Below are 23,889 nucleotides of genomic sequence, written 5' to 3'. Positions count from 1 at the left end.
GTTGCTTATAAATGTGGTTTAATTTTCTACCTATTAAAACCAAATATATCGTCATTTGGTTTTTTTTCTTGGAAATACCATCCCCTTTGCAAACGTAACCATTTAATTGTTTACAGAAGCTATGTTTTAAATATTCATAAATATGTACTAACCATTTTTTTAATGTGATTGCTTGAATTTTCCAAAGAAATATTTGGGCGTTATCTGCGCAGCTTACTTTTTCCCATCATAACTAAAAAAAGGGATTTGCATGTGACTGTGGAAGACTTAAAGTTGTTTCCAATATCTTATGAGAATGTATTTGGATTTTGGATTTCCTTATGAAATCCAGCAGTGAATGTAATATTATTTCCGTGCAAAATCTGCCTTAACAAGATTTGATATGGGGTAGAGGGTGGTTGGGAGGGAAATTTCTGTTAATGTACTATTTTGTATGTTTTAGTTTATTTTAAAGGACTATTTAGTTCACAGGACTTCAGGTAGACTGGGAAAATCAGGTTGGCACTGTATACCAAGGGAAGAAATTTGTAGAATGCCTATGGTGGGGTAGGTTAAGGTATTTTCTTGTTGCATAAACTGAGCAGTGGGAATGGCCGTCGGGGCAGTGCATTGTTTGGAAAAGGTGGGTCCTAAAGAGTAAATATAGAGAGGTGGAAAGGAGGCTGAAAAGCAGGGCCTTAAGGGTAGTATTTTTTTGGCTTGTGCCACGCGTCAGTGAGGACAAGAATAAGTTATGGCAAGTGAATGTATGGCTGAGGAGTTGGTACAGGAACTCTCTCTCCAGGGCCCTGCCATTCTCTGTCAGTCCTACCCTGGTTTGACTTACTAAAGTGAACACCTTACACTTGTCAGAGTTGTATCCATTCGCCACTCCTTGGACACCTTCCCAACTGATTTATTAGATTCCGTTTTAAATTTAAATACTCCTCCTCACGATGGTGTACGGAGTCTCCTGCTGGAAGGTGCGGGACACTCACAGTCCTTAATTTAAACCTGCCGGTCCTGTGGACTGGCAACAAACTCATAATGATGTCCCACTGTGAGAAACAGAAGTACCTTCACAGAATTTGCTCGAGACAAAAATTGAGAACAAAGAGCATTTATTATATAACCAATGCAAAGTTGGGTGCTTCCCCTTATCCTGGGAATACACACACATACTGGGCCTCACCCAACTTTTATACAGTTCATTTAAGTGTAGAGGTACCCTCCCCCCACCCCAACATTCTTCTGCCTCCTGGATAAGTTTGGCATTAGGCAATCCTGTCTGCCTAAGTGCTGTTTCTGTGAGCTTGGAGGACCAGGGGGTATGTCCCATCATTTTATTGTCCTTATTCACCTATCTTTGTCCTTATTCACACCTTCCCAATCCTCAGGGTTTACTAACTCTTATATGCAGAACTTGCTAATTCTGTCTAAAGGCTTACTAATTACATATGCGGAACTTGCAGACTCTCTCTAAAGGCTAGAAGAACCTTATCCAGACTAACTTTACTTCTACATTCTATTATCTACCCTTATCCTATTCATACTGGCTTTATTCATTACACATATATCTCTCATCATCTCTCATATTTTCATATTAGTTTTACTCAGCTCTCACACCACCTTGTTCCATGGAGCCCGGGACATGAGGTATTTTGGTGTCATCTGCAAATTTATTGATCATGTGATCAATATTGACATCCAAATCATTAATGTAGATACATACAATGGTGGGCCGAGAACTGACCTCTGGCGTAATTACAGAAACATGCCTGACCACTTCACCTTGGATCCCCAGTGTTCTAACCTGCCATGTGGGGCCCTGTCCATATACAAAACATACAGTGCTCTGCCAAATCTACCCTCTTGGTTACCTTTCAAAAAACTCATCAATTCATGAGACACGATGTGACAGGCACAAAGCCACGTTGACTACCTCAATCATTACCAGCCAGTCCAAATGCTGCTAGATCTTGTCTCAGAACCCATCCAGCAATTTTCAGATCACTGATGTTATTCTGTGTCATGTTCTTACTGCCCTTTTTAAAGTAAAAGCACATTAGCCAACCTCGAGTCTTCTGGGACTTCATTCAAGACCAAAGAAAATGTACATATCTTGCCAATAGCCTCCACAATTTCTTGCCTACCTTCCCACAAGGCAGACGGATGCACTTCATCAGACCCTGGGGATTTGTCTGATGACCCCCATGGCTGTCAATACCTCTTCATTGTGCCCTAAAGAGGCCTGGATCATGTAAATAGTTTCCTTTAATTCCTTGTTTCATAATCCTCTCCACAGTAAAAATTAATGAGAAGGTGTAGCAGGCTGAGCGGGCACACAGCGCAATATTGCGAACTGTCTTTGGCGGGCATGCGGAACCATAAGACAGATAGCTGGGTACTCACCCATTTAACGGACCGCACGCGCATAGTGCTGCATGCCGAGTAAGGGCACGTTGTCATATGTAGTCTCCTGCTGGAAGGCATGGGACACTCACTCACTGTGCTTAATTTAAACCTGCTGGTCCCGTGGATCGGCAGCAAACTCATATAATGATGTCCCACCTCATCCCATGGAGCCTGGGTCATGAGGTATATAAAAGAAGCCTGTAAAGTCTGAATAAAACAGTCTTGTGTTGACTAACCTGGTGTGTGTGTATCGCTTTAGAAGCTCTACCGAAGTAGCCGCTACAAACTACTTATTTAAAATCTCACCCGTCTCCTATGATTTCAGACAAACACTGCCAAGTTGCTGTTTAATGGGACCAATTCTCATCTTTGCTATCCTTTTACTTTTAACATCCCTGTAGGATCCTTGGGGTTTTCCTTTATGCTACCTGTTAGCTCCATTTCATCCTTATGATTTCCCTCTTAAACATACTCCTGCACTTCTTGAATCCATAAAGATGAGTTTGATTTTAGTCAGACATTTTCAAGTCTGACTAATGCTTCCTTTTTTTTGACCAGAACATCTATACCATGTGTCACTCAGGTTTCCAGAAATTTCATTTCAATAGGAACATGTGGTGCCTATCTTGCTGCCTCACTTTATAAAATGTCCCACTTTCTAGCTATCCTTTTACCTGCAAACATCCTCTCCCAATCAACCTACTAGATTCTGCCTAATTGCTCTAAAATCGGCTGAGTCCCATCTTTCTCCATAACTATTTAAAATTATTGGAGCAACAAATAACATGCTGGAACAGCTCAGCATATCAAACAGCATTAGTAGGAGAAAAAGAATCAAGGGTTCGGGCCCAAAATGTTGACAATCTTCTTTCTTCCACTGATGCTGCTTGATCCATTGAATTCCTCCAGTAGATTGTTTATTGCTTCAGATTTCAATATCTGCAATCTCCTTAAAACTAATGGGTGTTATGGTTACTGGTCCCAAATCCACCCCCCCCCCCCCCACCCTGTCAATTTAGTCATGCCCTATCTTAATAGAAGGTTCCCTACATAAGTGGAGGTTCAGTTTCCACTCTCTCCAGTAGGTCCATCAATATATTGATTAAGGAAGCTCTCTTGAACACACTTAACAAATTCCACCCTATCCAAGCCATTTGTATTATGGTTACCCCATCAATATTGGGAAGGAAAAAAAATCTCCCAATAGTACTGCCCTATTTTTTTTATAGCTATTTGCAGTTTCCCTAACTTCTGCTTCTGTTTCTATTGACTATTGAGGGGTTTATAATACAGCATCTACAAATTTATTATTCTCTTCTCATTTGTAGGTTCTACGCCTGTAGCTTTGCTAGATGATCCTCAACAACATACCCTCCTTAGCATAAGGCAACAAAAGCATTCCCAGCTCCTCCTCTATTGTGCCTGTAGCATCTGTACTCTGGAACATTAAGCTGACAGTCTTGCCATTCTTCACTGTTTCTGTTATGGCTAATAATATTCCAGCCACCAGGACATCGGGTTTGTTCTACATCCACACCTATCCAATGTCAATAATATTTACAGGCATAAGGACTTCCATCTTTAAGAACCTCAGCAAAAAGAATCACTGTCTGGAATCACAAGTTGACGAAGTTGAGAGTATTTTGAAGCTTATTGTAGAATGGCGAATATCGCCAGCTTGCAATGCATGCCTAGGCTATTGTTAACAAACTTAGCATGACCGATTAAGGCAATACTTGAAGAACGAACATTGAAGTGCTTTCAAAATAATTCAATTAAACAAGAGTTTAACTACAGAGGAAGACAGGCCCTTCTAGAATATGAGCCCAAGCTGCCCAAATGACTTACAAACCCTGTACATTTTGTAGGGTGGGATGAAACCGGAGGAAACCCACACAGACGTGGGGAGAACGTACAAATTTTACAGACACGGCTGGATTTGAACCTGGTTCCCTGGTGCTGTAATAGTGTTGTGCTAGCCATTACTCTAACCATGGCACCTTATTTATGTAGTTCTTAATTCAGCTGTTTATAATCAAATAATTATACTGGTTATTGGTTAAGGTGATCTCTTGCAGAACTGTATGAAATCATGATGGAATTCATTCAAGTTTATTACATTTTTTGTGTTTGCTTGTTAGATTGTTCAGTATTACATTATAGTGTTAGAAATACCTAAAATGTATTCAAATTGTATTAATAAGGATAATCTTATAAGGAGTTAATTTTAGGTTGAAATGTTGTTAAGATACAGTACATTGATACTTTAGATTTTAAATATAATGTTTGTCATCGACAGGCACAAGAGAATGGTTATGAAGTGAAATTCAGAGAACCAGATACCCCATGGAAATTTGATATTAACAAGCTAACCAGGTTTAAATCTTTTGATCATTTCATATATGAGAATAACTAGTTGCATCTGTGAGAAATTTACAGGTTTTTATAATGCAATGTGTGTGTGTGTGTGTGTGTGCGCGTGCTAGGCCCACTGTTGTTTGTCCAAACTATTAACAGCTTTTTTCTTGGGTGCTAACTCTGTAAATGAACACCAATCTTTAATTATATGTTTCAGAAAGATTATTTTGTTTATCTTATTTAGTCATGTATCTGTGGATTCTCATCCCAAGTCTCTTTCATAATTATAAATATTCCATAATATTGTTTTATAATCTTTTCTAATAGATGGGTCTAGGGAGAATAGTTAAGCATGGATTAAATGGGCAGAAGGGCTTGTTTCTGCACTGAAGAGTTTTATGATTGTAGAAGTAATTAACTTTCAGCACTTTTTCTTCCATGTCAATTGCTTCCTAATTCATTAAGTTTATATGTCATCCTGACACAGAATGATGGCAATGTATGCCATTTGAAAGAAAGGAGAGCTCGACCATCTTTCCTGCCAATTACACTTAGAATCAGTCATAGAAGGAGGCCATTTTCCTCACCATGTGCAAGCTGACAATCAAGTATTCTTCTGTACTCATCTCGTTTTCCAGTACTTGGTCTGCAGCGTTCTATATCCTGCCGATTCAAGTGCTCTTGGTGATTCTACTTAAATGTTATGAAAATACCTGTCTCCACAAAGCTTTCAGGCAAGGTGCAGATTGCAATCACCCTCTGGGTGAAAAACTTCTTCATCTTACCTCTAAATTCAAGTCAATTTAACCTTCCTCTGAACTAAATGTTGTAAACATTCTTATTTTAGGATTAAGGTAAGAGAAAGATGTTTTAAGGGGGATTTGAATGAAAAGTTACTTTACACAAACAGTAGTTTATATATCTGGAATTCACTGCCAAAGAAGGTGGTGGAATTGGATTCAACTGCTACATTTAAGTAATTTAGACAGGTAAAACAAAGAAGAATATGGACCAACTAGAGCAAGTGTAGCTGGGCAAAAATGTCAGCATGTCAGGTTGAAAACCCCCATTTCCCTGTTGTACAACTCTGACTCTCATTCTAATGAGGGAATCCAGACTCTCGTATTCCAGATTCACTTTCACTTGGTCTCCAAGTAATTGAAGCAGGGTGATTTACAGTTGTGTTCAAATCCTCTTGGATTAGACCCCATCGTACCTCTTGACAGGAGTGGCCTTCTCCTATGCAGGTTTCTTACCCGGGCTGGAGGGGCCTGCCTCCCCTCCTAGGTCGGTCCATACTGCCCGGACCTCTAATGCAGGCATTAGAGGTATATGTATTATGTGTAACTGCAGTTTTAGTTTAATTTGAAGTTAGTGCGGACATCGTGGGCTGCAGGGCCTATCCCTGTGCTTTACAGTTCTAAACTAATAATTGACGGCCTAAATAGCTTGTCCTTTTTCAGACACGCAATACTTACCTGCATAGGAGAAGGCCACTCCGATATAAAACCTACGACCCAAGGACCTCGCTGCCACGTCCCAGCTTGCTTGGCCACGGCACACGAACCATGGGTGTAAAGGGTGGGGCCAGTACTGCGCGCACTGCACTCCACCTAAAAGCTCCTTTGCGCAGGCCCGAGGACAGGTCCACGTCCTCCCCCTCAACGTCCTCCCCCTCCACGTCCTCCCCCTCCACGTCCTCCCCCTCCACGTCCTCCCCCTCAAAAGATGCTCACAAACTCAAGCTAGCATGCTGGAACATCAGAACCATGCTAGACAAGACCGACAGCCACCGACCTGAACGTCGGTCTGCCCTCATTGCACATGAACTCCTCAGACTTGACATCGACATAGCCGCTCTCAGTGAAGTCCGCCTGGCAGATGTAGGCAGCCTCCAAGAACGCGGCGCGGGCTACACACTCTACTGGTCTGGCAAGCCTTCGGATGAACGACGCCTATCTGGTGTAGGCTTCATGGTCAAGAGCTTCATTGCCTCCAAACTCGAAAACCTTCCGACAGGCCTCTCGGACCGAATCATGTCCATGCGACTCCCACTTCAAAACAAGCGTCACATCGCCCTCATCAGTGTCTATGCTCCAACCCTCCAGGCGGAACCAGCAGAAAAGAACAAGTTCTACACCGACCTGCGCAACCTCATCCAACGTACCCCTACAGCCGACAAGGTTGTCATCCTGGGCGACTTCAACGCTCGTGTCGGCAAAGACTCAGAAACCTGGCCAGGAATCCTGGGCAAGCATGGCGTCGGCAAGTGCAACGACAATGGGCGCCTCCTGTTGGAGCTCTGCGCAGAACAGCGGCTTGTCATTACAAACACCCTTTTTCAGCAGAGGGACAGCCTTAAGACCACCTGGATGCATCCCCGATCCAAACACTGGCACCTCCTGGACTACATCCTGGTGCGAGAAAGTGACAAACAAGATGTGCTCCACACCAGGGTCATGCCTAGCGCGGAATGCCACACTGACCACCGGCTGGTTCGCTGCAAGCTCAACCTTCACTTCAAGCCAAAGCCCAGGAACAATAAAGCCCCCAGAAAGAGGTTCAATGTTGGAAAACTGCAGTCAGACGAAGCGAGAGGAAACTTCCAGGCAAACCTCAAAGCAAAGCTCGACGTTGCAACCCGCCTCACGGACCCGTCCCCTGAAACCCTCTGGGATCAGTTGAAGGCTACCATACTGCAATCCACTGAAGAGGTACTGGGCTTCTCCTCCAGGAAAAACAAGGACTGGTTTGACGAAAACAGCCAGGAAATCCAGGAGCTGCTGGCAAAGAAGCGAGCTGCCCACCAGGCTCACCTTACAAAGCCGTCCTGTCCAGAGAAGAAACAAGCCTTCCGTCGCGCATGCAGCCATCTTCAGCGCAAACTCCGGGAGATCCAAAATGAGTGGTGGACTAGCATCGCCAAACGAACACAGCTCAGCGCGGACATTGGCGACTTCAGGGGTTTCTACGAGGCTCTAAAGGCTGTGTACGGCCCCTCACCCCAAGTCCAAAGCCCGCTGCGCAGCTCAGACGGCAAAGTCCTCCTCAGCGACAAGATCTCCATCCTCAACCGATGGTCAGAACACTTCCAATCTCTTTTCAGTACCAACCGCTCAGTCCAAGATTCCGCCCTGCTCCAGCTCCCTCAACAGCCCCTAAGGCTAGAGCTGGATGAGGTTCCCACCCTGGATGAGACATATAAGGCAATCGAACAACTGAAAAGTGGCAAAGCAGCAGGTATGGATGGAATCCCCCCAGAAGTCTGGAAGGCTGGCGGCAAAACTCTGCATGCCAAACTGCATGAGTTTTTCAAGCTTTGTTGGGACCAAGGTAAACTGCCTCAGGATCTTCGTGATGCCACCATCATCACCCTGTACAAAAACAAAGGCGAGAAATCAGACTGCTCAAACTACAGGGGAATCACGTTGCTCTCCATTGCAGGCAAAATCTTCGCTAGGATTCTACTAAATAGAATAATACCTAGTGTCGCTGAGAATATTCTCCCAGAATCACAGTGCGGCTTTCGCGCAAACAGAGGAACCACTGACATGGTCTTTGCCCTCAGACAGCTCCAAGAAAAGTGCAGAGAACAAAACAAAGGACTCTACATCACCTTTGTTGACCTCACCAAAGCCTTCGACACCGTGAGCAGGAAAGGGCTTTGGCAAATACTAGAGCGCATCGGATGTCCCCCAAAGTTCCTCAACATGATTATCCAACTGCACGAAAACCAACAAGGTCGGGTCAGATACAGCAATGAGCTCTCTGAACCCTTCTCCATTAACAATGGCGTGAAGCAAGGCTGTGTTCTCGCACCAACCCTCTTTTCAATCTTCTTCAGCATGATGCTGAACCAAGCCATGAAAGACCCCAACAATGAAGACGCTGTTTACATCCGGTACCGCACGGATGGCAGTCTCTTCAATCTGAGGCGCCTGCAAGCTCACACCAAGACACAAGAGAAACTTGTCCGTGAACTACTCTTTGCAGATGATGCCGCTTTAGTTGCCCATTCAGAGCCAGCTCTTCAGCGCTTGACGTCCTGCTTTGCGGAAACTGCCAAAATGTTTGGCCTGGAAGTCAGCCTGAAGAAAACTGAGGTCCTCCATCAGCCAGCTCCCCACCATGACTACCAGCCCCCCCACATCTCCATCGGGCACACAAAACTCAAAACGGTCAACCAGTTTACCTATCTCGGCTGCACCATTTCATCAGATGCAAGGATCGACAATGAGATAGACAACAGACTCGCCAAGGCAAATAGCGCCTTTGGAAGACTACACAAAAGAGTCTGGAAAAACAACCAACTGAAAAACCTCACAAAGATAAGCGTATACAGAGCCGTTGTCATACCCACACTCCTGTTCGGCTCCGAATCATGGGTCCTCTACCGGCACCACCTACGGCTCCTAGAACGCTTCCACCAGCGTTGTCTCCGCTCCATCCTCAACATCCATTGGAGCGCTCACACCCCTAACGTCGAGGTACTCGAGATGGCAGAGGTCGACAGCATCGAGTCCACGCTGCTGAAGAGCCAGCTGCGCTGGATGGGTCACGTCTCCAGAATGGAGGACCATCGCCTTCCCAAGATCGTATTATATGGCGAGCTCTCCACTGGCCACCGTGACAGAGGTGCACCAAAGAAAAGGTACAAGGACTGCCTAAAGAAATCTCTTGGTGCCTGCCACATTGACCACCGCCAGTGGGCTGATAACGCCTCAAACCGTGCATCTTGGCGCCTCACAGTTTGGCGGGCAGCAGCCTCCTTTGAAGAAGACCGCAGAGCCCACCTCACTGACAAAAGGCAAAGGAGGAAAAACCCAACACCCAACCCCAACCAACCAATTTTCCCTTGCAACCGCTGCAATCGTGTCTGCCTGTCCCGCATCGGACTGGTCAGCCACAAACGAGCCTGCAGCTGACGTGGACTTTTTACCCCCTCCATAAATCTTCGTCCGCGAAGCCAAGCCAAAGAAAAGGAACCTCTTGACATCTTAATTACTTGCTCTGACTACATGTTAACTTTCAGTGATTTGTGTACAAGGCTAGGCATGTCCCTTTGAACATTTAACTCCTTTTAAAATAGTGACAGATTTTAAAATATTCTGCCTTTGTCATTTTTCTACCAGTTGAGGCCCTCATATTTTTCAACATTCTTTTCCTGTAATCTGTACAGAACCAAACAGTTCCATCTATTTTAGGTACCAGTGCACAAGGAGAACTCCAATCTGAGCTTGAAGGTCTAATAATATCATTTTTCAACATATATTCCACCTCCTGATCCATGATTTTACTCTTCTGCATGTTTATTCTATATGTGTGTTGTTTTATGGGACCTGCCTCTCCCACATCCACATCATGATAAATCATTCATATCCTTTTTGAAACAAATTTGCATATTTCAAAATTAATTATTTCAATTGCATGTTTTTACGACTTAAAATGGCCTAACTTTTCCTCCAGATTTTCCAAAATTTCTGTTAGAAAGGCACACAGGAACTATGGTTTCTTTAAGGTTACCCTCTCAAGATTCTGTTTCCATAATCTTATGATCCACAACTTTCTCAACCCTGTCAACAACCCCGATACAGACTGTTCTCCGCTACCTTTATCCTCATAATAAGGTTTCAACATATTTATATGACAAACCTGAGTTTTATTCCTACGATCTCGAGTATTTATCACATAGTTAACCTCATTCAATTTTTATCTTACTTTGTATGGTCCATAAAATTTCACTCTTAGGGGATTGTCATGTGTTAGGAACAAAATTAACACTTTAATTTCCTGTCTTAAAATTCTTCACAAGCTTTCATGTCAAATGATTGCTTCATTTTAACCTGAGCCATTTCTAAATTCTCTTGAGCCAAAGTCCACACTTTTTGAAACTGATCTTTAAATTTAGAAACATAATCCAGCAAGTCCAACTGAGCCCAGTATTTTACATTGTGCCTGCTTTTGAAATTCTTTCCAAAGCTCTTGCATTTTAAATGAGATGTCTTTTGTGAAGTGTTACTCTGATGTCTTTTGTGAAGTGGCCTACACTAACCCACCCACCCTCACACAATCTATCTCTTTTAAGGACATATCTATATATAATATAACCCGTAACAGGTACCTTACACTTACTGCCTGTTCCCTTTCCCTCTCCTGACAGTCACTCAGCTATCTGTTTCCTGCCTCCTAGTTATGACTGCCTCCTTATAACTCTTGTCTATTTGTCCCTCTGCCTCATGAATGATCCAAAGTTCATCCAACTCCAGTTCACTAACTCAGTCTGTGCAGAGCTGCAGTTGGATGCACTTCTCCCAGATGTGGTCATCATGGACACTTGTACTGTTCCAGATTTTTCACATCCTGTAAGATCATTCTACTACCCTCGCTGCCATTCCCACTGTTCAATCATTAAAGACCTTGCCTGAACTCACCTATTCTTACTTTTGCCTTTTTCCTTGAGGGCCGCTCGTACCTGCACAGCTTCCTCTGCCTCCCAAGCCAAAGTCTCAGTGTCCCATGCTTACACTGGCCACTCCAACAATCGTTATTCCACTTAAGTTCCCTTTCTTTTTATAGGCTGCAGTTAATTATTCAATAATAAAGCAATACTGTAATTCTAAGCATACTAACGTTACAAAACTGAGTGACCAGCAGTAAAATTAACAATTTAATTTGTTCGTGCTAATTGAAATATGAATGAACCTGGATACTGAGAGATTCCTTGATCCGCTTCCACTGAAATTTTTTTTGATGACATGACAGTATTTAGTGGCCATTCCTCATGGTTTTGAGTAATAACACCTGATGTGTGCATGTGGAGTTATCTTGATGGCGATGCCAGGCTCCCATCCCTGACATTAGGGATAGATTCATTAAAGAACAGTTTGATTCTTTTGAAGAGGTGACTGAATTCATGAAATTTATTATATTCAGTGTCATGATGGTATTTTGACGGTCATTCTCCAGGATGTTAGTCTCGTATCATGGCTACTGAAATGCTGCACACATTTAAAATCTAACCTGAAAGATGACATCAGATAAACCAGTAATCCCCCTGATGTTGCATGCGAGTGGAGACTAAATTATGGGTGGGAATTTTAGCACAAGGGTAACTGTTTTGTTGAGGAAATTTGACATGTTTGGTTTTTACATCTGACTAATAAGATCATGATCATGTAAGTCAGACAGGTTTATTGAAAGTTTGGATGGTTTAATTTAAAATATGTTTGAATGTGTGCAGAATAAATACTCATGGTGTTCCAAGAGAAACCATTGGACGCATGAAAGAACGCTACAAGAGGAATATCACAATTGACAAAGTACTCAATGCAGAAAGAGGAGTCCAAAATCATTAAAGCAAGGTTAACTACTGATTGCTTTCAGAAGTATGAACTATTATGGGGAAAAATCTGACATACTTGCTGCATGGAAGATTTCTACTAATTGGACAACCCAGGACTATTCTTCAAGGTTGATACATCAGAATGGAGCTAAGGTTGCTTTTGAACTAATTTTATTTTTTAAATATGAAAACATTCTGACAAAGAATGCAATATAGTACTGAAGATCTTCAACCACAAACAAAAATGATAATTGTAACGGACAGATTTTATTTCTCAGTAATTCTGTCAATTTTAAGAATGGTCGCAAGCTTGAGCCAGCAGCTATTGCAAACTTTGTTCCAAATTTTCTGGCAGCTATTTTGTATCAGTATTTGTAGATTAGATGCTCTGTTTAAAATTTGTGATGGTAAATATTTTTTAATTATGTTTTTAATACTGATTTAACCATAAGACCTATGCAACAATTTTATATGCCTAATTGTAGATGTAGTTATTTTTAATTCATGGACACTCGGGGGGCCGGGGGCTCTCTTTTGCTTCCCTTATTTGATTGTAAGGGGTTTTTGTGTAATGTATTTTCTGTTTTATTACAAGAAAAAAAATCTTGTATCTTCTCAGGATGTTGGCAATGCTGGCATATATTGCCCTTTTCTAGTTGCCCTGTGAAACTGATCTCCTGCAATATTTTGTAGCAGTTTCATACAGATAAATAAATTTGATAGGCCAGATGGTAGTTAAAATTAATCATGTCTTGTATAAAAATTCAGAAAAAAACAGCTGTTTTTTCTTATATCAATGGCATTAATGAACCACTTGGGTTTTTTTAAATAATATTGTTTCATAATTACATATTATAGAACCATGGAACATTACAGCCCTTCTAGTCTGTTTCATACTTTTTCTGCCTAGTCCGTTGACCTGCAGCCGGACCGTATCCCTCCCGTACATGTACTTGACCAATTTTTTTTTGTAAATGTGAAAATTGAGCCTGCGTTTACCAATTCAGCAGGCAGCTCATTCCACAAGCCACTACTTTGCGTGAAGAATTCCCCTGAATGTTCCTTTAAATTTTTCTCTATTTCACCCTTAAACCATGTCTAATTCTTTTCTCACCTAACATCAATAGAAAAAAGCCTGCTTGCATTTACTCTGTCCATATCCATCATAATTTTGTTTACCTATATAACATAACAATTACAGCGTGGAAACAAGCCATCTCAGCCCTTCTAGTCCACACCAAACCAAGTTCTCTCCTCTAGTCCCACCCATCTGCATTTTGCCCATAATCTTCCATTCCCCTCCTGTCAATATACCTATCCAATTTTTCCTTAATTGACAAAATTGACCCTGCCACCACTATTTCTTCTGGAAGCTCATTTCATACAAAATTGACCCTGCCACCACTCTCTGAGTAAAGAAGTTCCCCCTCGTGTTACTTCTAAACTTTTGCCCCTTAACTCTTAATCTCTCCTATCCTCAAGGGAAAAAGCCTATCCACATCAACTCTGTCTATCCCCCTCATAATCCTAAATACCTCTATCAAATTCCCCCTCAACCTTCTCAGCTCCAAGGCATAAAGACCTAATCTGCTCAATCTTTCTTTGTAATCTAGATTCTGAAACCCAGTTAACATTTTCGTAAATCTTCTCTGCACTCCTCCCTTCTGTTGAATCCATTTGACTATCTCAAAGATAATACCTAACGCTTGAACCTTCCTAACCAACCTTCCATGTGGAATCTTATCAAAGGCCTTACTGAAATCCATATAGGCAACCACTGCTCTACCCTCATCAACATTACTAGTCACTTCAAAAAAATTCAACAACATTGGTCAAACATGACCTTCCATGCACAAATCCATGTTGAGTGTTCCTGATCAGACCTTGTTTCTCTAGATACTCGCATATATTATCTTTATGAATGCTTTCCATTAACTTACCTACCATAGACATCAAACTTACAGGCCTATAATTGCTAGGCTTACTTCTCGAACCACTCTTTAAACAAAGAAACTACATTACCAATTCTCCAGCACTATACCCATCTCTAATGACATTTGAAAAACCACTTTCAGAGCCTCTGCTATTTACTCACTAACTTCTCTCAAGGCCCTGGGGGAAATTCCATTGGGACCTGGAGACTTATCCACCTTTATATGCTTCAAAATCTCCAGAAGTTCCTCTTTCTTAATCACTATAGTTTCCGTAATTACTCTCTTTGTTTACCCTGAAGCAAAGAACTTGTTCAAAATTTCCCCCATCTCATTTGCCTCCACACACAGTTGTCCTCTCTGATTCTCTAATGGACCAATTTAATCCCTCACTCTTCTTTTGCTATTAACATATTTATAGAAACCTTTTGGATTTATTTTCACCCTACTTGCTATAGCCACCTCGTACCTTCTTTTAGCTTTACTTATTTCTTTCTTAAGATTCTTTTTACATTCAATGTATTCTCCACGCATCTCCTTTTTTCCTTGTTTCTTATATTTATTGTAGGTCTCCCTCTTCTTTTTGAACTGTTTCCAATATCCCTTGAAAACCATGGCTCTCAAACTTTTGACCCTCCCTTTTAACCTAACAGGAACATAAAGACCTCACCTTTAAAAGACCTCCATTTCTCTACTACATCCTTCCTATAAAACAAATTGTCCAATCCACTCCTCGTAAATCCTTTCTCATCTCCTCAAATCTACCTTTTCCCCACTTGAAAACCTCAACCCTAGGCCCTGACCTATCCCTTTCCAGAATTACATTTAAGCTAATAGCAATATGACCACTGCACCCAAAGTGCTCCCCAACACATACCTCTGTCACCTGATCTATCTCACTCCCCAACAGTAGATCCAACCCTGCCCCTTCTCTAGTTTGTACCTCTACTTATTGCTGTATAAAACTATCCTGCACAAATTTTACAAACTCCAACCCATCCAGCCCCCTTTCATAGAGTGGGTTTCCCAATCTTTATTTGGAAAATTAAAATCTCCCACAATCACAATCCTGTGTTTATTACAAATATCTGCTATTCCCCTACAAATTTGGTCCTCTAGTTCTCACTCCCCATTAGGTGGTCTATAATACACCCCTATAAGTGTTAACTATCCCTTTCTCATTCCTTATTTCCACCCATACAGCCTCCCTGGACGAGCCCTCTAATCTATCCTGCCTAAGCACCGCTGTAACATTTCCCCTGACAAACAATGCTACATCAGCCCCTCTTGGGCCTCCAATTCTATCACAACTAAAGCAACAAAATCCAAGAATATTTAGATGCCAATCACATCCCTCCTGCAACCATGTTCCACTAATTGCTACCACATCATACTACCAAGAGCTAATCCACACCTTCAGCTCATCCACCTTCCTTACAATGCTCCTCGCATTAAAATATATGCATTTCAGAGATTTCCCACTACTTTTTTTCGCCATTTTTACAAACAACTCTATTATGTTCTTTTTCTATCATCTCCCCTCCATCTTCGTACAGAGCATCTTCCTTCTCTATTACCTGCCTATCCACCCCCAAACACTGTCTACAAGCAATCTAACCTCCTTGCTGTTCTCCTTCATTCATTCCCTCTCCCCCCCAACCATTCCAGTTTAAAGTCTCCTGAATAGCCTTCCAGGATCCTGGTCCTCCTGGGGTTCAAGTGCAACCTGTCCGTTCTGTACAGGTCCCACCTCCCCCCCAAAAAAGGTCCCAGTGATCCAGAAACTTGAATTCCTGCCCCTTGCTCCCTCACTTCAGCAATGCATTCATCCTTCACCTCATTCTGTTCCTGCTCTCACTGTTGCATGGCACAGGCAGTAGTCCCAAGATAACTCCCTTTTCAGTCCTTCTTTTCAGCTCTCTAACTCCCTGTACTCACTTTTCAGGACCTCTTCACTCTTTCTCCCTAAATCTTTGCTATCTACATGTACCATGACCTCTGGCTCATCTCCCTCCCACTTCAGGATATCTTGGACACGAGCAGCAATCTCCCGGACCCTGGCACCAGGGAGGCAAACCACCATCCAGTTCTTACTGTGTCCACAGAATCCCCTATCTGTCCTCCTCTAACTATTGAGTCCCCCGATGACTACTGCCCTCCTTTTCCATACCCTTCTGAGCCACAGGGGCTGACCCTGTGCCAGAGGTACAGCTACTGTTACTTTCCCCAGCTAGGCTATCCCGTATTTCCCCCCCACTCCTGCAACAGTACTCAAAGAGGAGTACCAATTATTGAGGGTTACAGCCCCACAGGGGCCCTCTCCAGCACCTTACTCTTTCCCTTCCCTCTCCTAACTGTGATCCACTTATCCTTCTCCCGAGGCTCTGATGTGATCACCTGGCTGTAACTCTTATCTATGACTACCTCATTTTCCCTGACCAGGGCAAGGTCATTGAACTGCAGCTCCAGTTCCCTAAAACGGTCTCTGAGAAGCCACAGCTCAGCACACCTGGTGCAGACTTGGACGTCTGAGAGGCTAGAAGACTCCAGGACCTCCCACATCTGACACATCTCTCCCCTTCCTCAAGTGCAAAAGAAACAAATAACAAACCAGCCTTACATTAATGCAAACAAGCTGGACCTCAGCCTCTGCTCGTGAGCCGAAGCCTCCAAGTCCCACTCCTTCTCAGTGTCACTCACTTGCTGGGCTGCTCCTTTACCTTACCCTACTTTTATTGGACCTCTAACAATGAATCCTACTCTCTCTTCCACTCAACTCCTCCGATGCCTCACCTGAACTACTAGGCCCAAGCTCTGGTAAGTCCTCTGAAATGTTTCCTCATTCTTTTGTACTCCACCAAATAAAGTTCTAACCTGTTCAACCTTTCCCTGTAATACAGTTCTTCAAGTCTTGACCACCTTCTCTACACTCTCAATCTTACTTATATTCTTTCTGTAGTTAGGTGAACAAAACTGCACTCATTACTCCAAATTTGGCCTCACCAATATTTTCTACAACTTCACCATAGCATACCAACTCCTATGCTCAATATTTTGATTTATGAAGGCAAATGTCCCAAAAGCTCACTTTACAACCTGTGATGCCACTTTCAGGAGAATTATATATCGATATCTGTTCTACCACACTTTACAGTGTATGTCCTACCATGGTTTGTTCTTCCAAAGTGCAACACCTCGCATTCATTGTATTTTTGAGTGATTAAGCATGTTTATCATGATATGTATATATTATGTTTTATCAAGTTAATTAACATTAAAAATTGAAAATAATTTTTTTTTTGTATTTTTCTGGTCACTTAGTACAAGGTTATCTGGGTCTGAAAGGTGATGTAGAGTCCTTTGTTTTGTTCTCTACACTTTGTAGAGAACAAAACAAAGGACTCTACATCACCTTTGTTGACCTCACCAAAGCCTTCGACACCGTGAGCAGGAAAGGGCTTTGGCAAATACTAGAGCGCATCGGATGTCCCCCAAAGTTCCTCAACATGATTATCCAACTGCACGAAAACCAACAAGGTCGGGTCAGATACAGCAATGAGCTCTCTGAACCCTTCTCCATTAACAATGGCGTGAAGCAAGGCTGTGTTCTCGCACCCAACCCTCTTTTCAATCTTCTTCAGCATGATGCTGAACCAAGCCATGAAAGACCCCAACAATGAAGACGCTGTTTACATCCGGTACCGCACGGATGGCAGTCTCTTCAATCTGAGGCGCCTGCAAGCTCACACCAAGACACAAGAGAAACTTGTCCGTGAACTACTCTTTGCAGATGATGCCGCTTTAGTTGCCCATTCAGAGCCAGCTCTTCAGCGCTTGACGTCCTGCTTTGCGGAAACTGCCAAAATGTTTGGCCTGGAAGTCAGCCTGAAGAAAACTGAGGTCCTCCATCAGCCAGCTCCCCACCATGACTACCAGCCCCCCCACATCTCCATCGGGCACACAAAACTCAAAACGGTCAACCAGTTTACCTATCTCGGCTGCACCATTTCATCAGATGCAAGGATCGACAATGAGATAGACAACAGACTCGCCAAGGCAAATAGCGCCTTTGGAAGACTACACAAAAGAGTCTGGAAAAACAACCAACTGAAAAACCTCACAAATATAAGCGTATACAGAGCCGTTGTCATACCCACACTCCTGTTCGGCTCCGAATCATGGGTCCTCTACCGGCACCACCTACGGCTCCTAGAACGCTTCCACCAGCGTTGTCTCCGCTCCATCCTCAACATCCATTGGAGCGCTCACACCCCTAACGTCGAGGTACTCGAGATGGCAGAGGTCGACAGCATCGAGTCCACGCTGCTGAAGATCCAGCTGCGCTGGATGGGTCACGTCTCCAGAATGGAGGACCATCGCCTTCCCAAGATCGTATTATATGGCGAGCTCTCCACTGGCCACCGTGACAGAGGTGCACCAAAGAAAAGGTACAAGGACTGCCTAAAGAAATCTCTTGGTGCCTGCCACATTGACCACCGCCAGTGGGCTGATAACGCCTCAAACCGTGCATCTTGGCGCCTCACAGTTTGGCGGGCAGCAGCCTCCTTTGAAGAAGACCGCAGAGCCCACCTCACTGACAAAAGGCAAAGGAGGAAAAACCCAACACCCAACCCCAACCAACCAATTTTCCCTTGCAACCGCTGCAATCGTGTCTGCCTGTCCCGCATCGGACTGGTCAGCCACAAACGAGCCTGCAGCTGACGTGGACTTTTTACCCCCTCCATAAATCTTCGTCCGCGAAGCCAAGCCAAAGAAAAATCTGGGTCTGAACCAAGTTGTCTTTAAAATTGTGCTTTTACAACTAAAGATGCACACCTCTTTGAGATTGATGTCAGTATTTCAGTGGACTAGGGAGAATTTTTTTTTAAATACTCATTTTTGATTGGCAGACAAATATATTTTGGCTGTAAAGAGTGAAGCAGTTTTTATAGCAATATTTCACAGTGAAGCAAATGGAGGCTGGGAATTTCTTAGATCATTTTCCCCAGATTGCTACCCTGAAGCCAGAGAAAATTTAGGATTCATATTAAAGGATCATAGGGTTACAACGACTTGGAGTAGAATCCAAACATGTCACTATGGCAACAGTTCTGCATGCTCAGGTGGATGGGCACCATAATGTAAAAGTAATATAGAAAAATAAAGGGTGCAGAGTACCACCAGTACTAGAAGTGCCAAGGCTTTAGAAGGACTGCCATGAATATAATGCATGGAAGAAATTAAACAAAGTTGTAGAGGTGCAGGTGCAATCAACAGTGTTGGATCCTGCATTTTAGACTTCTACTCTCTATAGGTTCATTATGTATCTAACTTGCATGCTTCGTACAGCAGGATCGTTCTAGGAACTCCATTATCTCTTATTTTAGAGATGTTAAGTGCCTTGGACCAATAATAGTTTCCTGTGTATTACAAGATCAGCTTAGACCTGACAACTTTATCATATGTCCTTGCAACAGTGAGTACTAGCTTTAAAAATCTAGTGTACAATAAGGATGTTACTAAAGCTTGAAGCCAAATTAGTCTTTCAATATTTGCTCTCCCTCTTAGAATCACAATATGAATAGAACCAATATGCTGAAACTTTTACAGGTTTTCCATAAATAGATCAAAGATAAAGTTTACCTCTAACGAGAATGCTATGGCTAGTTAACCCCTGAATTCTAAAGGCCGAAGCAACTGGTTGACAAGCAGCATAAAAGCGAAAAAAGGTAACATTATGCAAAAATTAATGGAAAGCCTGAGGATTGGACAGCTTTCAAAGACCAAGAGAATGCAACTGAAAAATCAATAAGGGGAGGAAAGATGAAATACAGATACCAAAAGTTTTATCAGAGTGGACATTGGACTTCTGGAAAAATGATGCTGGAGAAGTAATAATTGGGAACAAAGAAATATTGGATGAACCAAATAGAGTAGGTATTTTTCACTGTGGAAAACACCAGAGATGTGCCAAAACTTCTTAATCTGTAGAAATAAGTGCAGTCGCTGTTTCTAAGAAGGTGCTTGGGAAGCTGAAGGTGAATAAATAATCTGGACTATTCCCCAGGGTTCTGAAGAGGTCTCTGAAGTACTTGCCTGTACTGTGTGTTTGTCAGATTTAACAGTGCTGATTACAGCTACAGTAGACAGACGCTTTTGGAAGTTTGTCATTGATGCAGGTTTGATTCATTCACAGAACTCATTTAAATTTGATCCTATCCCTTCTGGAGTTGGGATGGACACTGCAGACTTGAGTTTCACTCACCCAAACCAGAGGAATTTGACATCAGCAATGAAAGTATAAACAACAACGGGGAAGGCCTATGTGCCAAGCTACAGCCAAAACCACTCAGGCCAGTGCCATCCAGTACTTTCCTTGTTAATGCCTGGTCTCTGGTGAACAAACTGGATGAGTTGAAGACCTGGGTCCTCACACAGGAAAGGCTCACAAACTGTAATGTAATGGTTTTTACAGAGACATGGCTCAATAGCAGGATACCAGACAATGTGGTGGAATTGGAAGGTTGAATAATTTTCAGGGCTGACAGGATAGTGGCAGTGACAGGAAACAGGGAGGTGGGTTGCGCATGATGGAAATCAACTATGGTGCACGAACTCTAACATTGCTGACATTCACTGCTCTGCAGATCTGGAGTTTCTGATTATCAAGTGCAAGCCTTTTCATCTACCAAGAGAATTTATGTGTATCAGTGCTGTAGCAGTTTATATACCTCCAGACACGAATGCTAAAGCAGCCATGAAAGCCTTTAGTAGTGCTGCTATTGGCAAGACAATTGGTCTATTTGTCATTACCCATTGGTTTCAATCCTACTTTGAGAGAGGCAAACACCTTAATAGGAGGAAAAGAAATACAGTTCTACAGAGATAAAAAGTAGCTGTACGAAAGACCTCTATACTCCCCGACAACATGGCATATTTTAGAACTTGTCTTAATTTCATTCTTTGTGAGGAGAAGGTTATGTTTTAACAATGAGTTTTTTTGAAGTAACAAAGGGTAGATTTGTATAAACACACTTTAATAAGATATTTGACAACAGATGCATGGGATCTATGGTGAATTCATAGCATAGCTTGGATACAGAACTGGCTGGCTCATTGAAAATTGAAGGTAGTGGTGTTACTCTGGCTGGAGGCCAGTGACCAGTGGTACTCCACAGGGTTTGGTGGTATAACCAATTTGTAATATATCTATACAAATTATTTGGATGAAAAAGTGGGTGGATGGTTAGTTTGCATTGTTGGAGTAGTGGAGAGAGCCATCAAAGAATGCAGCAGAATCATCTGTATGGGCTTGGGCAGATGGAGTTTAATCCAAGCAACCATGAAGTGTGACACGTTGAAAGGTCAAAAGTAAATACGCATGTAATGGCAGAACTCTAAAAAGCATTGGTGTGCAGAGGGATTGGGGGGTGGTGCAAAGGTAATTGAAAATGGCCCCAGAAATGGATAGGTTGTTTTAAAAAAGTCACACAACTTCATTTGTCAGGGAAAGGAAGTTGCTACAGTTGTACACAATCACCCCATTGATGTGGAGGCTCTGCATACTGTACCAAGTTGTGACCTGGTTTTGAGGGTATGAGGGGAATGGCTGGATAAACCTCTGGATCATTGGAAATGGATGGCCTGATAGAAGTTTATATTTTTTTTAAAAAAGGAGAATCATTGATTAATAGAAAGAATACCACACTAGAGAACATGGATTTAAGGTGATGGTCCATGTGCAGGATCATTTTTTTTCTTTTTATATACAGGAGTCGTGATGAAAGCAGATATAAGAGTAGCATTTAAGAATATTCTGGACAGACATAGAATATGAAGGGGATGGAGGACTATCTATCAAGTGCAAGCAACAGGTTTATTTTGATTTGAAACTGATTTGATTTGAATATCATGTTCAGCCAAAGATATGGGCAGAAGGGCCTATTCCTGTGTTGTACTATTCTACTTCTAACATTATTTATGTATCCTTTGTTATTTATTCTCTCTCGGCGATATTGTAGTAATATTATTTTTACTATTGTAGTTGGTGTATTTGGCAACAGCAAGCAAGAATTTCACTGCATCCGTAGATTGTACTTATGGCTATGACATAAACTCAGGTTGATTAAACAGATACATGGTTAGTAGTGACCTACCAGCAATGACTCTTCTATGGTAATACAAGGAATTTGGAGAAGTCCACTCTTATTTTAGAGCACATTCACAACTCAAAAATAATATTCCCTGTAACTGACATTGTGTTAAACATCAGTTTCACTCAATTGAAGAATGCTTTATTACAAGATTGCATCTAACAAGAAACAAGTTTTAAAAAAAAGTTGGTACATTTTTACATGAACAGATCTGCATTTATAAATTTCTAGAACGTTAAATTGCGAGCAGCACCAATACATAGATCAAATTTATATCCAAATAAATCACTTAAGCAATATCTGTTAAAGACGCACCAATTATCAGTACTATTTTCATTTTTTTTTAGTTTCTTATAATAATCCGATAATTTACATCAATTAGCTACATCCTGTACTTCAGTAATACGATTGTTTGGTAATGTGACATTTCTTTCTGGCTGGTTGTTAATCTTACTTTGTGGATGCCTTGTGTTAGCACCATCTTTACGCCTTCTTCTGGACTGTGATCCAACAGGTGGGCTTTTATCTGGTGAGGCACTGAGTGTTTCAAGTTCAGATTCAAGATAAATGTTAACATTTTGTTTCAATAAAACTGGATCATTAGAAATCACAATTTGTGCCTTTTCAATCTTTTCCATATTCTCATTTGCCCAATGCTCACAAAGTACTTGTGTATTAATCATTGCAAGTTCTTCATCTGGAACCCAATTATCTTCAACCAATTTGGGATCTTTGCTCCTGAGTTCATTATTAAAATAATTAGGATTTTGTGGCATTAAGCCACGGTCTGACATTTTGATAACATGGGATTTTTCAACCTTTCTGCTCTCCTTCATACTACAGCCATTAGCATACTCTTCATAAAGTGCCTGAGTATTTATCATTGCAAGTTCTTCATCTGTAACCCAATTGTCTTCGACTATTTTGGAAATCTGAGTCCCAAGATAATTTTTAACATTTTTAGATAGTAAGGCATGGCCTTTAGAACTGCTAATTTGTGCCCTTGTAATGCTTTCTTTCTCCCCATCTTCTAAACCTTCAAGAAGGGCTTGAATATCAATCATTGCAAGCTCCTCATCTGTAACCCAATTATTGTCTGCTATTTTGGAAATTTCAGTCTTTATCAAAGATGATACCTGAAATTTATTACTTCTAGTTTTAATTGCTTCTTCAGAGCTTTGTGGTGTGACGCATCTCCTGGGTGGTCGAAAACTTCTCTGTACAGAAGGTGAAATACAATTGGGAAGGTGAGGCAATGGAACAGTAGAAGGAATTTGAGACAAAAGAGTAAGCTTTTTCTTCTTCAGCTCTGTGAGGGAATCAATCTGTGTAACCTTTGTACTGCACCATGTAGATTTGGATCCATTTTCTGTAGCTGATGGTGGCTGTGGCTTCTTTCTAGCATTAGATGAAGCAAGCTGTCAAAAGGCCACAGGGTGGAAAAATTATATTCATACATTTAAAATCAAATTCACGAAGTGGGGGGTGGGGGAGAAGACGCATATCTGGGCAAGGCAACAGGCAGTCCAATAGCACTGTGGTCAGCTCTGAGCCTCCGAAGGGAACAGTGAAGTCAGGCAGAGCAATAGTCATAGGAGACTCGAAAATTAGAGGAACAACTAGGAGATTCTGCACCTGCCAAAGATACTCCAGCAGAGAATGTTGCCTTCTCGGTGCTCAGGTCCAGGACGTCTCTGAGCACATGCAGAAT

At 42.1% G+C, this 23,889-nt stretch overlaps 2 protein-coding genes across 16 annotated transcripts in view; one reads left to right on the top strand and one right to left on the bottom strand.

Annotated features, from left to right (window-relative positions):
• The window catches only part of LOC138739474 (NEDD4-binding protein 2-like 1), a 111,542-nt gene that overhangs the window by 15,969 nt on the left and 71,684 nt on the right, over positions 1-23,889 (top strand). For 5 of the 7 annotated variants that reach the window (XM_069891607.1, XM_069891608.1, XM_069891609.1 and 2 more), the window contains exon 4: positions 4,694-4,770. In XM_069891607.1, the coding sequence (XP_069747708.1) occupies positions 4,694-4,770 (77 nt within the window). Of the gene's footprint in view, positions 1-4,693; positions 4,771-5,239; positions 7,108-11,992; positions 17,317-23,889 lie in introns of those variants that run through there. The other 2 variants (XM_069891606.1, XM_069891610.1) reach the window with 2 other exon arrangements.
• brca2 (BRCA2 DNA repair associated) overlaps positions 22,298-23,889 on the bottom strand; it is a 170,403-nt gene continuing 168,811 nt past the window's right edge. For 8 of the 9 annotated variants that reach the window (XM_069891592.1, XM_069891595.1, XM_069891597.1 and 5 more), the window contains one exon: positions 22,298-23,596. In XM_069891592.1, the coding sequence (XP_069747693.1) occupies positions 22,553-23,596 (1,044 nt within the window). In that variant the 3' untranslated portion in view covers positions 22,298-22,552. The remainder of the gene's footprint in view (positions 23,597-23,889) is intronic. The other variant, XM_069891600.1, reaches the window with a different exon arrangement.

Source organism: Narcine bancroftii, chromosome 7 (assembly GCF_036971445.1).
Source record: "Narcine bancroftii isolate sNarBan1 chromosome 7, sNarBan1.hap1, whole genome shotgun sequence".
NCBI lineage: Eukaryota > Metazoa > Chordata > Chondrichthyes > Torpediniformes > Narcinidae > Narcine > Narcine bancroftii.
This window is presented reverse-complemented; position numbering and strand designations above follow the sequence as displayed.